General features: G+C 28.5%; 3 protein-coding genes across 3 annotated transcripts; 2 read left to right on the forward strand and 1 right to left on the reverse strand.

Annotated features, from left to right (window-relative positions):
- Positions 1–3593: 3593 nt before the first annotated feature.
- On the forward strand, positions 3594–6176 carry GO595_010581 (leucine-rich repeat protein; the record flags this gene model as incomplete). Its single annotated transcript, XM_067913275.1, has 1 exon — positions 3594–6176. One exon carries the CDS (start codon positions 3594–3596, stop codon positions 6174–6176), a length of 2583 nt encoding a protein of 860 aa, XP_067769319.1.
- Positions 6177–6846: 670 nt separating this feature from the next.
- Positions 6847–10675, reverse strand: GO595_010582 (megakaryocyte-associated tyrosine-protein kinase; the record flags this gene model as incomplete). Its single annotated transcript, XM_067913276.1, has 2 exons — positions 6847–6875; positions 8317–10675. The coding sequence occupies 2 exons, from the start codon at positions 10673–10675 to the stop codon at positions 6847–6849; spliced, it is 2388 nt and encodes a 795-aa protein (XP_067769320.1).
- Positions 10676–11502: 827 nt separating this feature from the next.
- Positions 11503–12690, forward strand: GO595_010583 (SAC3/GANP family protein; the record flags this gene model as incomplete). The annotated part of the gene is made up of 1 exon (XM_067913277.1): positions 11503–12690. One exon carries the CDS (start codon positions 11503–11505, stop codon positions 12688–12690), a length of 1188 nt encoding a protein of 395 aa, XP_067769321.1.
- Between the last annotated feature and the right edge of the window lie 4561 nt (positions 12691–17251).

Raw genomic sequence — 17251 nt, forward strand, 5'->3', positions numbered from 1 at the left:
AATGCAATTCCATCAATTCAACAAATGAAAAATGAAATTGAAAAAAATATTCAAAAGGCAATAAAGCTTGCACCAAGCGATTGGGTAGAAGATGAATATGGGTTATATATGCCTTCAAAAAATCCAATAATTACAGAAACGCATACATGGAAAGATGGATCTTTTTGTTTTAATTGTGGTGAGTTTGGACATACATCAGAAACATGTACCAAGCCAACATTCGAAAAGTTTGAAAAAGTTTTAGCAAAGCAACATTTAAAACGAAAATCAACAAGTTAGATAACAAAAAACAAGTTTTTCCACTATGCAATCGAATGTTCATCTTTTTATTTAGTTATGATCTTTATGTGTATATTTAAATTTACCAATTGATAATTATCATAACGTAATAGTAAATATACACTTTAAAATTAACCAAACATCATATTATTAGCAAAAAAGATATCAGTAATTATTCCTAATTATCCTCTTAAAATTTGCGTTATCTCTCTTGAATCGGGCATTTATAAGCTCAAATTCAAACAATTGTCCAAAAAAACATCAATCATTTCAACGTAAACTTAGTATATTATCGACATCATCTGCAGTTTTTGGATTTTCACTTCATGCAAATAATGATGATGTACTCCACACACCTGAACTCATGAATACAGAATGAGGATATGATAACAAAATTGATGTTTATGCATATGCAATTGTTTGTTGGGAACTATTAAACATGTTAATTACCTTATAACAAAACAAACTCAAATCATTTCAATGGTAAATAATATGAAAAGGCAACCAGAGTTATACTGTCGGAATTTCTGTCTAACCACTAATTATGTCAACAAAGCAGCAAAACTTCTTCGTAAGTTTCCAAATGACACATTATCCACCAAACAGCAATCGCTGCTATTCCAACAGGTAACGAAGATGTTGATACAACATATGTAAACATTGCATGTAAAAGCGACTTTGCGACAGAAGCTGTGTTACATGCGCTGAATCATAGCGACTTAAAACATGCTCTTGAAGTAGCAGCGCAAAAAGGAGCACCGAAAGAGAATATGAGATATAGGGGGTGCAAAAAGTCCTGACCCCATTTTCTCGACATCCTCTTGATCAAGAAAAATAAATGATATATAAATAAAAACTATAATGAATGAACTCTATGTGCATTTTATTATTTTTAAAAAATTTTGTTCACTTGTTGAAATATAAGTGATTGAATTTTTTCTCCCCACTCAAAATCGTCACTTTTTTGATTTTTAAATGGAATGATAGAGTTGGAACTCAAAAATGACATCAAAGATAATTTTCGACAAAGAATATGGTATCAATTAATTTACAAAAACAAAAACTTTTCTTTTTTGGTCTCTCTTTTACAAGTTCTAAATAATATTATAGAAATTTTTTTTAGATAGCTTAATTTACTATGATTTTTTGTGTGGCAAAATGCCTAATTTCAATAAAATAAATAAATTCATGGTAGTTTTTAATGAATAGTCATTTTTATCCATAAAATATATTGAACCAGAAATAGAAGAATCATATAATATAAAAAAAGAAAATTTTTATAAATACTTTGTTGTAAAAAAATATCGTAGAAGAAAGATCTTTCCATATGCTATCGGAATATATATATATATATAAATGGATTAATGCTAAAAAGATAAAAGTATAGGTTTTACTGTATCATTTATATTAAAAAAATATCTAAAGAGAAAAGCCTTAAAAGAAATTCTTACCTATATCAGTCATTAGATTTAAGATAGTACAATATTTAATTCTTTGGAATGGTAAAAAAAATTGAAAGGGTATGGAGAAAAACACATAATATGATTTAAAAAATGAAATTATTTGTATATTTGGAATTGCCACTTTCGGAGAGCTTTAACTATGTTTGTATCAAAGATAAAAAGACTTTATAGGTGATTAAGAATCAAGATGACCACTTCTTTCAATAAATATGTATGAGTGATAAATACCTTTTTTATTCATCAAAAAAAGGTGGTTTCAGAACTTTTTGCGCCCCCTATATTATTAGAATAATATTTGCAATGTTTAAATGACGAACACCCAATACGAATTATAGCAGTGATTCGTTGTATCATTCCATTAGAAAAAGACAAAGAAGTGAACATTTGTACAGTCGAAGAATCACTCGATGAAGTGCACTGCGTTCATTTTGGTGGTGAAAATGTGCTTCGAAGGCTTCCTGTTGCCAATTGACTTGATCAACGCTATGGTAATGTAAATGATTAAAAAAATTTATGAATAAGAAAAAAGTTATAAGCTTGTTTAGGAAAATAATATATTTCCCGAAAAGCTTTTGATTTCAGAAAAATACTGCCTTTTGGGAAAATAGTTCTTTTCCGAAAACAAAAGAATTTCCGAACAGTCTATAATGACTCGATTTTTTTTAATATATTTTATCATTTACTTTTCTTGTAATTTGTTTATTATTTGAATTAAATTTTTCTAAAAATACATTATCGGAAATTAAAAAAAAAGCAAAAAAAGTTTCTTTTTATAAAATCCATCATTTCCCGATAATTCTTAGAAGGAATTTTTACAAATTGAAATATGATGAATAATTTAAAATAGTAATATTAGATTTTTTGTTTTATTTAGATTTATATACCAAATTCAAGAATATTATCATTTAAAATGGTAATAAACTTCAATTGCTTCGTAACTTTTTAAATCAAAAATAATCATTCGAAAGCCAACAACACCAAAAACGGTTCCTATTCTCTAAACGGTCGTTTGACATCAAATAGAATATAATTATCTCGTTGTTTTCATTATATTAATCCTTAAAAAATATATAGCAAAGATTAATGATAACAGTAGATAATATTCTTATATCTTTATAACACAAAAACTTTTATTTAAAGATTTGACAATTAAAAATAAAATAAATATATCATCATATAAAATTGGTTTACACACATAATTTTATGAGTTTTATATATTCCATTATATATGATTTTGCATATTAAAAATAATCAAATTTTTATAGAAGAATTATTGACTTTCTGTTAAAATTGAAAAGTCAGAATAATTATTTTGCAATTATTTCGATAATGATAATAGATATCAAAATTCTGTCTTCTAGAAAATGGGGTTTTTTATAGCATTTCTATAAATATGTTTATTTATTTGATATCTAAAAAAATGAGATCTGTAGCCAATCAGGAAATTTTTTCTGATTTCTGAGACAGGGTTGACTTTTTCACTGAAATTATACGTTAAAGGATCTTATCAACTTTTTGAATACTCTGGTTCCAGCATAAAATATAAAGTGTAAATCCGTACTGAATTTACTTGAATCCACTTTTGAATGATATCATAGAATATGTTATATAAGATAATATAAAAACCTCGCATATGAAAAATCTTTTTGATGAAACGACTTTTTGAATACTCTGGTTCCAGTAACTGTTGAATAACAAACATTTCAACAAAATTCTTACAAAAACCTCAGCAATTTTATTCAAACCATATCTCAGAATTTGAAATCAATGTTTTTACAACAATTCAATCAATAGCGTACAAATTTATATCATTCTGATATTTGCTGTATTACTATGATTACGAGAATTCTAATGATAATATTCGCATCTATAATTTTACCAACACATGCTAATGCTGTTATAAATCTTAATTATACAACTGAATATTTATGGTCAGCAGACATCTTAGGCAGCGAAAAAATAGAAGATCTTCTCATTCTAAACTATACAAATGATAGGTATGATGAAGTTCTAGAACTGCTCATAAGAGCCACGGTTTCATGGAGATATACCGTACCAATTACTCTCGTTATGACTCGTGAAGAACATCATAAAATAACAGGCCTTCCTGTGGATGTGGAATTAAATGGAATCGGAGATTTCTGGGAACAATATTTAGCAAAAGCATATTATGATGTAAGAAAATTCGCAAGGCAAATTGACATTCCATATGCTAGCTATTTAAATGCATCTATTAATGGGTTGACAACTTATGTTCAGTGGCTCAATGAAAATCATGATCTTAATCCATATAAAGGTTACATCACAGTTAACCTTAAATCTACATCACATTTCTTGACCAGTCAAGATGAAGAACGTCGTTCTCGGCAAGAAGTTGATAAAATGTTTGCAACTGGTAATTTTACAGGATATGGTCCTGAGAATGATCTACACACAGATTACGAAAGATTAGTTGTTATTTGGTGGTGGATGCATGACAACGTTGTATATGGCCATGTTCCTCAATACGGAAATTCAGTATATAGTGCTCTATTCCAACATAGAACTGTATGTCGAGGCTATTCTGCTCTATCAACTCTCTTCTTCAATCGCGCAGGTGTTGAAGGTTTTACTGTTCTAGGAGTTACGACAAGTGCACATGCATGGAATTGGGTACATCTTGGCGAAGATTGGTATGCATTCGACAGCACTTCAACTCTTGAAGGATTGTTCTTAAGGGGAATCAATGCAGAGTATCATAGGACTCATTATACTTATGATGATGGTGAATTAGATTGGGGTTACCCAATTACTGATGTTGATTATGAGTATAGAAGGTATCCTTGGAATGAACCTAAAGATAAGCCAATATTATATCAAATAGAAGCAACAGATTCTGGTAGAATTGGATCAAATCTTAAATGGACATTGAAAAAAGGGCTTCTTACTATTAAAGGAAATGGACCAATGCGTGATTTTGAAAACGAAACACTTGTTCCTTGGAAGAATTTCTTTGATGATATTAATGATATTAAGATTGAAGAAGGTGTTACGACAATTGGTGCTTATGCATTTTATAATGTAGAGAAACTTACATACGAAAATTGCAAAGATAAATTGGGATCAATTCAATTAATTGGCAAAAAGGCATTTTCTGATTTAGATAAATTCCTTAAAGATTTTAAAGTTGAAGCATCAAGCAAAATTAATAATTTGAAGTTTTTAGGTGAAGAAAATAAAGCAAATTATGCTGAAAAAATTTCAAATGCAAACTCACAAGAAGAATTAAATGAAATTGTTGTAAAAGCACAATCTGAATCAAATAAAAATGAAGAAACACAAAAAACATTAGCAAAGAATAAAATTAATAATTTAATATTTTTAGAAGAAGAAAATAAAGTAAATTATACTGCACAAGTTTCAAATGCAAACTCACTAGAAGAATTAAATGAAATTGTTGTAAAAGCACAATCTGAATCAAATAAAAATGAAGAAGCACAAAAAACATTAGCAAAGAATAAAATTGATGATTTTAAGTTTTTAGAAGAAGAAAATAAAGCAAATTATACTACACAAATTTCAAATGCAAACTCACAAGAAGAATTAAATGAAATTGTTGCAACTGCAGAATCTGCATCAAATAAAAATGAAGAAACACAAAAAACATTAGCAAAGAATAAAATTAATGATTTTAAGTTTTTAGAAGAAGAAAATAAAGTAAATTATACTGCACAAGTTTCAAATGCAAACTCACAAGAAGAATTAAATGAAATTGTTGCAACTGCAGAATCTGCATCAAATAAAAATGAAGAAACACAAAAAACATTAGCAAAGAATAAAATTAATGATTTTAAGTTTTTAGAAGAAGAAAATAAAGTAAATTATACTGCACAAGTTTCAAATGCAAACTCACAAGAAGAATTAAATGAAATTGTTGCAACTGCAGAATCTGCATCAAATAAAAATGAAGAAACACAAAAAACATTAGCAAAGAATAAAATTAATGATTTTAAGTTTTTAGAAGAAGAAAATAAAGTAAATTATACTGCACAAGTTTCAAATGCAAACTCACTAGAAGAATTAAATGAAATTGTTGCAAAAGCGCAATCACAAAATGAAGAAATAAAATCAAATGAAAAAGAATCAGTAAAACAAGATATTGAAAAGTTGGAATATTTAGGCGATTTACAACAAGAATATATTGATAAATTAAACAATGCCCAAACAGAACAAGAATTTAATCAAATATTACAAGAAGCAATTGCGAAAAATGAAGAAATGAAATCAAATGGAAATGACTCCAAAGGTAACACCAATACAGCAGTGGCTATAGCTGTTCCTGTTGCTATTGTCGTAATTGCTGTTGTTGCTGTTGTTATTGTTCTTGTTGTTCGAAGAAAGAAGAACAATTACAAAACCATAAGTGAAAGTAGTGAAAAATCATCTGAAGTTTAGATTTGCAGTTTTTAATAAACAAATAGAATATCTAAAACTAAATGTAAAAATAAAAAATGAAAATAAAATCTATGTATTTTTCAAATCATTTGAGAAGAGCTTCTTCCACATTAGTGTTTCAGGGAAAAGTGTACTTCACATCCGCATTCTCAGATAGTTTGTTAATAGTCCTTCTCTTTGAAAGTGCCATAAATAATGTGTTATGCGAATAAGTCCGCCATTATATGATTTGATCAACTAGTGATGAGTAGATGCCAAATTCGCGTATTGGGAATATCCCTGTTTCTTGACTATTCATATAAAAATCATGTGAAATTATATATTTAGCGATATGTTCGGTGGCTGTAGTAGTTGTGATTGAATATCCTGCAAAACATGTACCAAAGATAAGAACATAATAATCATAGATAAATTCGGGATTAGATTAAATGTTACCTTCGAAATCATTGATTGACATAATATTAACGAAAATAAGTCGTTCTTTCTTGTCTTGATCTATTCCAGCAGGTTCATATTCCTCTGTTTCATATTTTTCGATTATTTGATCACCTTTCATCATAACTTTTAATGCAGCTGACTATGATAAATTTTTACTTGTGCCATCTTTGAATTTGACCTCATTTGTATTGTATTTTTGTGCGTTTTTTAATGATTATTAATATTCTTCATGTTATCCCATGTCAGGTGTATAACCTTTGCCTGATCCATAATCCAATCTACCTTCTGCTATAAGATTGAATCCACCTTGGCTGCAAATAAGGTTAACAAATAATAATAATAATTTTTGAATAATTTAAATATGAACTAAAAAATTATGCTTTATTGAACTAAATATAATTTAAAATCATTTCATACAAAAGGCTCAAAGTAAATTGACTTGTTTTTTATGATATTCCAACCTAACGTTAATTTACGATTGCTTTGGGTCCCAGACTGGGGGACTCCCAGCATATAAATGAAGCTTAACCAAACGTATACATTTTTGAATAGTTTATTTGATTTAGAAACTGAAATCTAATTGTACCGATCATTATTAATACAAAAAAATGAAAATATAAATATAAATATCTCTATTTAGAATTGGTTATGGAATAAAAAACGATATATATAATGAAATACATCATATGTTATTTAATTATGAATAAAATATTTTAAATCCATAAGAAAATTAGGATAGGAACCGTTCTCGAAAAACCGTGAAAGTGATGAGATATTTCTAATCAGTGCGCATAAAATAGAGAATAAATCGCAAAATAATTTAACCAACATATATTTATAATAAATATAAAATATAAATAAAACATATCAAAAAAATCAGACTCCCTCTAACTCTCTGTAAAATGGTGGAAATCCTTCACGCAAGAAGGGTTTGTTTTATCTCATTGAATTTGTTCGAAAAAATTTACAACCTTAGATACCTGATTCAAAAAAAAAAAAAAGGAATCATATCTTGTTTACTAACTTATGTTAAAAATAGTATTTGCATCTATATGAGCAATAACTGTTTCGTAATTGAGTAAACTAGTTTGAAATTCTTGAATTTCCTCATCTGTCAAAATTAATTTTGGATCTTTCATCAAATACCTACATGCATATTTAATTGAAGCCATGCATCTTGGGCCATAATCTTCAAAATTATAATCCTTGGCATGAACTGGTAAATATTTTATTTGTGTATTATTATTTAAATCATTTATTCGCCTATTTACTTGATACATTTCTTTCTTAAATCCTTTTTTAGATACCAGATTTATCTCAAAATGACTTCCAGAAAGTAAAATTACATTTAATGATTGAGTGTTTTCTGGTGTTATTTGGATTTGTTCTTCTTCAATTATTGATGTAATGAATATCGTTTCTTCTGATTCTTGTCTTCTTATTTCTTCAATTCTTAAAATATCATTTTGTTGAACATTTTTCACATATAAAAAGCTGACTGTTTCAGGAAGTGTTGTTGTTACATTATCGCTATGACGCAAAAATCTTTTCATTAATTTAGGAACATTAATTGAGTGATAAAGTTTTATATTACTTTGATCATTTTGTTTAATTTTTATTCCTGTTAATGCTTGGAAAAGTAAATGTGAATCATGATTAGGTTGTTCATAATATATAAATAATATATTCCCTTTTTCTATACGTGAAGGAATTTTGTTTAATGTGATTATTTTTGGATTTATTTCTTCAATGTTTCTTTCCCAAATATATGGATATATAGTTGTCGCTAATGTATCAACAATTTTCTTTTGTTCTCTTCTAAGTAAATAAGCTTTGATCTGCATACCAAGAACATATCCAAAAGAAGTTAATAATGAGGCAGCAGTACCAACAACTGGAATAAATGCAACTGCAAATGCTACAGAACCTACACCTGCAGTCATTACCCATTTTTTACTTTGTAAGAAATTTCCTTCTTTCATAATTTTTCCCCATTCAGGGTTACGATATTTTACATATGAAAGTAAATCACGATATATCTCCCAGTAAAATTGGTAAAAATCATTAAATGGAATTTTGTCCTCCCCAAGAATATAAGGTAATACATATTCTGTTGTTACATCTACAATAGTTTTAATGTTCATTAAAATTATATCAACATCATAGGAACCATTAATTCCAGAATGGATAAAATCCAAAATAACGAAACTTAAGAGTAAACAACAATTGCAACAATGCTTTAGGGCTGAATTAAGAGTATTTGGAATTTTATCATGTTCAAAATTAAGAATTGCATCTAACCAATTTACATATTGTGGAAAAAATAATCCTTTGATAGCATTTTTCAAAGAATTTATATAAAGGTCTTGATTATAATTCATAAATTTAATCGAGTCTAACATATAATATAATGATTGATACACTGAGTTAATATAACCAGGGAGATTTTTTACATTATTACCAAGCGGAAGTGGATATAATGAATCATATGCATAAAGTTCCTTTGCAATGTTATGCTCATTCATCCATTGCTCTGAAAAACCCCGGACATGATGTTGATATTCATCTGGATTTGGTACATCTAAAACATTTTCTAAATCTTTCCACCCTTTCACAAGAAAATAAACTTTTGAAAATGGAATTTTTTTTGAAAGTTGTGCTCGTCGAATTGTAGTTAATATAGTTTGTATGTCTCCAACTTCAACATTTGATTCACAAATCGTAAGACAAATTGTAGAAATTGATGTAAATAATGCATTAACTTTATCTAAAATTGGTTTAAGTTCTTCTTCATATCTTTTATCACCAATTCCTTGTGAATCAATAAAGAACAAAGCTGTGTCTGGATTAACATTAAGCGAATTACATTTTTCTTGAAGTTCCACATAATCGGTACCTAATCTTTCAATTAAATCAGAAACATAATATGGGCCATCAATTAAAATACCTTGCGTTTGACTCCGAACACCTTTCCCTGCATAAAATGCTGCATTCCCTGTGAGTGTTTTTAAATATGTCGATTTCCCTGATTGATATGGTCCAAAAAGCATTACTAATACAATAGGTCGATCTCCTGCTTTTCGAATAACGGCTTCAAATTCATTGATTTTAATCGGAATCTTCACTTCATTTCGTTCTGGAAATGGAACTCCTTCTTGAGAAAATAATGGCGTTGGTATGACAAAATTATTTAATGGACATATTTCTGAATCTAATAACAAATTTTTATATTCATCAACTATTGCTATATTAATACCTCGAAATCTTCGATCTGTATATGCAGCAATAATATTATTTGATATAGTTTGAAACGTTGGTCTATTATTCGGATCTTTTGAAAGACATTCACGAATTATTGTTGCATAAGCTTGTGGAATTTGTAATGGCATTTCTGGTAAAACACCATTGGTTAAATTTTCTTGAATTTTATCCGGTGTTAAACCTTGATATGGTTGATGGCCTGTAAAAATTTCATACATAAGCAAACCAAATGCATATACATCAGTCTCCTTTGTATATTCATTTCCATTTATGATTTCTGGTGCTTCAATTGATATATCCATAGAATTTGCAAAACCTGAGATAATTGGATGAAATTGTTCTCCAATATAAATATTTTTGGCTGTAAGATGGCGGTGAATAATTTCCTTTTGATGTAGATATTGCATTCCAAATGAGATGCCAATAATTACTATGATTTTTGAAGTAAGATTAAAATTGATATTGGTTGTATTACCAGCTTGAATTATGTTACTTATTGTTCCTTTTTCATAAAATGGTGTAATAAGTGTTGCTTCTTCGTGATTCTTTCCGAGATAAAGTCCAACAACCGATTGAACTGTTGGATATGCAACTGAACATAATTCCTTGAATTCATCAACAAGGGATTTTTGTGCATTTAAGCTTTTTGACTTTTTCATTACTACTTGTTGACCTGTGTATTTAATCATTCCAATGCTAATATCATAATAATCTGTACTAGCTTGAGAAGAATTAATCTGGAATAAATCAAGGTTGTCAAACAGACGTTCTTTTTCAACCTTTGTAAAGTCGGACTCCATATTTAATGGAAAAACCCATTTGGCATATTTTGGTGACCGTTACAGAACTCTGTCTTTTGCCCTTCATAATGCTGATAATTTCATTTGTTTTGTACTGGTTAATCAACTTTGTTACCATTTAATGGAAATTTGCTGAAAATAGGTAGATTTAAAAAATATGGTCAAAAAAATTCATATTTATAAATATGAAGCAAAAGTACGAGTTTATATATTTAAAAAAGATTATATTTTTATTAAAAAATTGGGATATAATTTGTTCTTTAACTTTTTCAAAATCGAAAAATTAAGAAATTTAATATTAATAAATTTCCCCATTTCCTGCATTACTAAAAAATTTACTTAGGGAAATTATAATTTTCATCTTATATGATATGTTCGGGAAAATGAAACAACAGCACAATTTTAATCAAAGAAAAAAACTTTGTTCTAGCTTGGGACTTAGTCACTTTTAGCCGGAAATATGTCATATTAAATTTATTCAATTTTTTATGCACGATAAATCTTCATAAAATCAAAAGTTTAGTCTTCAAATTTAACGTTCATTTATGGATTTCGATCCCATAATTGCATATGTTCCAAAAACAAAAAGGTCGAAAAATGCCTCTGTTGCAAGTATTTTTTCAACAAAAAAAGCAACTCCAGTAAAACCCAAATTTGATTCAGCAATTCCAGTACAATTTTTACAAAAAGTAAATTTTATGGAAAAATATCCAGAATCACTTAAAAAATTTATTACCCGATGCTTCCACAATTGTGACACTGAGCAGTCAAAAGCGTTGGTTTCTTCACGTTTACTTAATAAAATCAATGCTGTTTCTGCCCAAGGAATGATAAACCTGCACAACTGGAACAATGAGCAACTTGTAACTTCGGTTGAAAAGCCTAAGCCCAAGCTTGCTTTTTCTTCGAATTTTATACAAAATCAGATAAGTCCAAAACCTCAACCTCAAAAACAACAGCCTCCTGCTAAGAGTAATAATCCAATTGCTCCTGTTAAAATTAACAAAACCCAAACAAATACTTTTTCATCTGGATTGGCAGCATTTTCCCCTGCGCAGAAAAGCATTGAAATCCCAACCAAAAAGCCATTGCTTATTTCTTCGTCATGGGTTAATTTACCAATCCAAAATAATTTATCAACACATAATTCACAGCCTGCACAAACATCTAAGAAATTGTCCAAAGCTGCTAAAAAGAAAGCATTGAAGCAAAGTAAAACTGATAAATTTTTAATTTCTAACTCACAGATAGAAAATAATAATATTTTCTTCCCATATGATTCTAACAACAAGGGGAATAAGCCAATTGTTGGAACCTCTAAAGCCCTTGAAAAGCCTTATTTCCGACTTGCTGGTGAAACCTTACCTGATGCATCAGAATTTCGACCATTAGAAGTTCTTAAGAAGAGTTTGAAGTATTGCATTAAAAAGTACGAGAAAAGTAATGATTATGAATACATAAGTGAACAGCTTCGAAGCATTCGTCAAGATTTATTAGTACAACATATTGAAGATCCATTTTGCGTTGAAGTATATGAAATACATTCTGTTCTTTCCATTGAGCACAAGGATTGGGGGAATTTCAACCAATCAATGACATCTCTCGAAACCTTGTATCAAATGGGCTATGGCACTTTTGAGCACGTTTGTGAATTTTACGGTTATAGAATACTTTACTTGATCGGCGTTGATGACATTAACGGTCTCTATTCATTTCTACCAAAAATTCCTGACAATGTGATGAAAAGCAAAGAAATCCAATTTGCACTTAATGTTTGGAAGTTTGCATCATGTGGTGAATGGTGTTCTTTTTTCAAAATGATGAATGAAGCATCACCAATTTGCTCAAATGTGATGTCCATTAAGGCAGATTCAATTCGATTTCTAGCATTATCATCATCATTTAAGGGATATAGAAAAATAACTTTGAGAGGATATCGTCAATTACTTTACTTAGATTCAGATGAAAGCACAAGAAAATATCTTGCGGACAAAGAAATTACAATTCCTGAGTAGTTATCGTTTGTGATTATTTGTTTTTTGTGTTTTGTGTTTTGTTTTGTATTTAAAATTTCTTTTTCTTTGACTTTTTTTTGAAGACAGAGATATTTTTCTAATAAATTGTTCCTTTTTAATTTAATTTTTTTTTAATCAAATACATTTTCAAGATAATATTAAATTTTTTTAATAATAGAATATGATTTTGCTATTCATGAAAAGCTTTATTATTAATTTTTTATGGGAGACTCGATAAAAAATTTGAAGAAACTTGGATAAATGAATTTTAAAAATGAAAAGTTTTGTTCTGCTTACTTCATGTTTGAATTCCAATTCAATTGTGTTAAAAACATTATTGTATCAACAATCTAAAGAATCTCTATAGAAATGTCATTACATATTTATATGAACACTGTGACTTTGTTAAGCAAATCAATTTCTGCATTTATTTTTTCACTCATTAAAAACAACAATTTACAAATAATATTTACAAAACAAAAACATTTAATCCGGCAATTCTATTTCATCCGTTGATGTTGTTGATTCATCTTGTTTTTTCTCTCTTTTTATTACGAATGTTGCAATGAGCATTATATACGTCACTATTTGCACGTAAGTAAAATACGACGTGAACACCGAAAATGTACTTCCGTAGAACAGACACAAGATTACCCACGCAACAGTTGCCACAATCAATACCAAACCGTTTACACAAAATTCCACATTTTGCATCAAACAATGTTCTTTCGATTCGAAGTAAAGTCCGCACAAATTAATCACAGGCAAAACCCACAACAAGTAATAGCACACCATAATCAAATATGAATGTGCATCGAAATATATATCGCCATCAGCTTTATAACCCCATAACCAAACTAATGCCAAATAATTTTCTATTTTCGTTTCAGCATAAGGGATAAATAAAGTCGCAATCGCTAAAAATAATATAAATAAATATAAATACAACGGTACTTTCCTTAATCGATTCCATATATATAATGGTCCTAAAATGATTTGCTTAAGTATTGGAATATTATTATCATTATTATAAAACATATAATCTTCAAATTCATCAAGTTGCTTCTTTAAGAATATCCATAATGGTATTAGTTTTAATATGGTAATAGTTAGAAACACAAATCCAAGTGCTACATAGAAATCTTTCGTGTTCGAATTACGTATAATTTCAATGAAAATCGGAGATTTCTTTCCAACATAAAATTCAAATTTCTTCGTTACGTCACCTGTAACTTTAAGTTTATGTTTCCCATCTTTAATCGTAATATTTAATGAATAAAGTCGTACATTCTTTTTCATTGTCTTTGTCATTGGTATTTTACCAATTTCTTTCCTATCAATAATTAATGTTAAGTTTAATTCATCTGTAGAAAAGCCAATGATTCGAACAGGAAATGTGTTCTCATTAAAGACTTGGAATTTACCAACTTGATGTAATGGAATTGGATAAGAAATCGCTATATTGTTTGTATCAAATGGATTAATTTCATTATAAACAATTGCTCCTTTCTCAACTGTAATAACTCCTACTGTATCTGTATAACATGTTGAAGTTGAAGTTACTGTTAATGTGTCTTCAATATGATGAGTATAAAACTCTTTTGGATGTATATGTCCTGCTAAATAAATGTCCGATTTACTAATGATGGAATGGAAACTTTCACCATTCGATGCAGATCGTCCCCATAATGAACCAACTGGAAAATGCGAAATTATTATATTTGTTGCATTATCCATAAAGCTCTTTTGAAGAGAATCAACATCGGATTGAAGTAAAATTGGTATTGAGCCAAATGGTCCAGTTGGATATGGGAAATGTAATCCGGTAAATGATATAAAATTAAGTTTACCGACGTTTGAATTAAGTAAATAATTTGTCCCTGAAATTCGTAAATCGGAATTAAGTGAAAATTGTCTGTAATAATTTTGTGGGGAATCATCATCTGATATTCCAAAATAATCATGATTGCCTGGATATTCAAGAATAATTCTGCCTTCTTTAATTAGACCGGAATCATAACGTGAATTATTGTACAAAACCCAATTTTGAAGATTAGGTCCATGTTTTTGAATAAAAGATCCTTCATCAGTACCATCAGTAATATCACCTGCAACAATTACAAGTGGCGGTCTGATCTTTTTTGAAACGTTACCAAAAATATTTTTAACTTTTTCAACATTAGATGGACTCTTTTGTGTGAAATGTGTATCAGACATTTGGACAAAATAAAATGGTTCTTCAGTGAAAGGTTCTGTACGATTATTAGAAATTATATTTCCGACTGTTGAATATTTTGTTACCAAAAATGCAACGAGTAAACAGAATAAAATGAAGATAAGGTTAAAGTAATGGGAGAAGAAGTATGGTAAACGTCGTACATGAAATTGTTTTTCTTCTACGACCTCATCCATTTCCTGCAAATTTGAAATATGAATGCACGATCGCACAAGAATTTGTGCCTGTAACTTTTTCAAAAAATTGTAAAAGAGAACAATTTTTGATTCAAAATTCAAAATCGATTTTAAATGAATTGAAAAATCTAAGTTAACCCATCAAAACTTTGAATTTTGTGAGAACTTATGATAACACTCCGATCAGCATAATACACGATAGATAAAATTGTGAATAAATATTTTGCCACATGAAGAATTTACATCAAAATAATAAATATATAATGTATTTCACATTACATTAAATTAATAATATATAACAAGTAATAGTGAATTTAATTTTATTAGTATATTATAAATTAGTAATATGGTTGATGGATTATGATACGTTTTGTTCCCAAAATTTTGTATTGTTCTGTAGTTGTCAATGACGATACAACCATTTTATTTCAATTTACTCTGTCATAAATCTGGAACGTGAGTGTCGCGGTTTTTTTAACCCAAACCGATAATTCTTCCATTTTCACAAAAACTCCCAATCAAATTCAAAAAATTTTGCCAAATGACAAATGACACGCTCAAAAGTATTCCTGAAATCAAACTCGAATTATCTAGTTTCATATATAAAACATGAATAAAATACATTAGCGTATTTAAATCGTTGAATATAAATATATATTTCATTTATATTTCTAAAAATAAGAAATCATGATTTGATTAATTTTAAAAACTAAAACATAAAAAAGAAATAACACATTTTACTTTTCATTTGCTGACATCAAAGAAACAATTTCCACTAAAATTGTTTCTCCTTCAATGCTCATATGTGTTTGGTAATATTCAGCTATTTTCTCCAAATCTTCATTTGATATGTTCAAATTAGGTTTTTGTTTATCCGCAATTAATGAAACATTTGAAATGAATTGCATTGCATCATGAATCAAAATTCTATTTTTCGAACCTTTTCCATTTGCCACCTTTAACAACTCAATTCTCAAAAGCTTTGATCCCATTTTTAGCCAATCGTCGATTGCAAATTCATTCCATAATCCTTTGTTCGTCATCAACAAATCGAAAACTTTTTGACAGAAAAATTCAATATGAATTGAATTTTTCAACAACACATTCAATGCTTTACATATTCTTTTCATCGATCTTTCGTCGAACCACCCCATATTGAACTTTTTGGAGAAGCATTCAATTAAAGTCATGTAAACCTCCGCTTTTGAATTATTTACATTCACCAAAATTTTGAATTCATTTATTAACGTATCCAAAGCGTATTTAATTGTAATTTTTTTATATTGGAATATTGTATTAATGAAACATTTTATTGCATATTTTTGCTTATCCATATCGAATGAATTTATGATACCTTTTTCTTTCAGCTTGATGAAATAATTAAAAATTTTTTCGACAAATTCATCGGAAATTAACATCAATGAATTCAATAAGTTATAAGTTGCAGAGTTACAACATAATTCGTCGTTACTACTTGTTAACGCGATTTTAAAGACGAGGTCGAGACTTGGCATATATTGTTTTATATACGAAATCACAAAATTTTTGGCTTTAGATCGATTATCAGAATTAATTTCGACATAACTTTGTATGAAAACTGCAATGACTTTTATCATGTACGAAGTTAATACAGAAAATGTTTGGTTCATTAAATAACTTTGGATTCGCTTTATATAATATTCGAACAAATATGCGGATTTAAATGTATTCGATGTTTCAGGATATGTATACATTAATTTCCATGAAAGTCTTAATAATATTAATGAGTTCGGATTGCGTGATAACTTTTCTTCATATAAAAATCGTGAAAATTTCGTTGGCTCTTTAAGATGTTTAACTTTGTGAGTTAAGATATGTTGGAATTCATTCGAATATAATGAGTTTTGTTCGAATATAAATTTAAATGTGTTCCGGAAGAAATCGGATTGAACATAAGTATCGAAACATGAGTTTGGAATTCTTTTGACAAAACTTATTACTGTTTCTTGTTCAGTTTTCGGTAAAAGTCCGAATTTAAAGAACGAGAAATTACCTAAAAATGATGAAAATGTTTTTGGCGTATTAAAAAATGATTTAAAAATATTTCGATCCAAAAACGAACTTAAGAAATCAAGTAAGAACAAGTTTGGAAGATTAATATCAAATGAAC

Source organism: Histomonas meleagridis, assembly GCF_020186115.1.
Source record: "Histomonas meleagridis strain 2922-C6/04-10x chromosome Unknown scaffold_61, whole genome shotgun sequence".
Classification (NCBI taxonomy): domain Eukaryota; phylum Parabasalia; order Tritrichomonadida; family Dientamoebidae; genus Histomonas; species Histomonas meleagridis.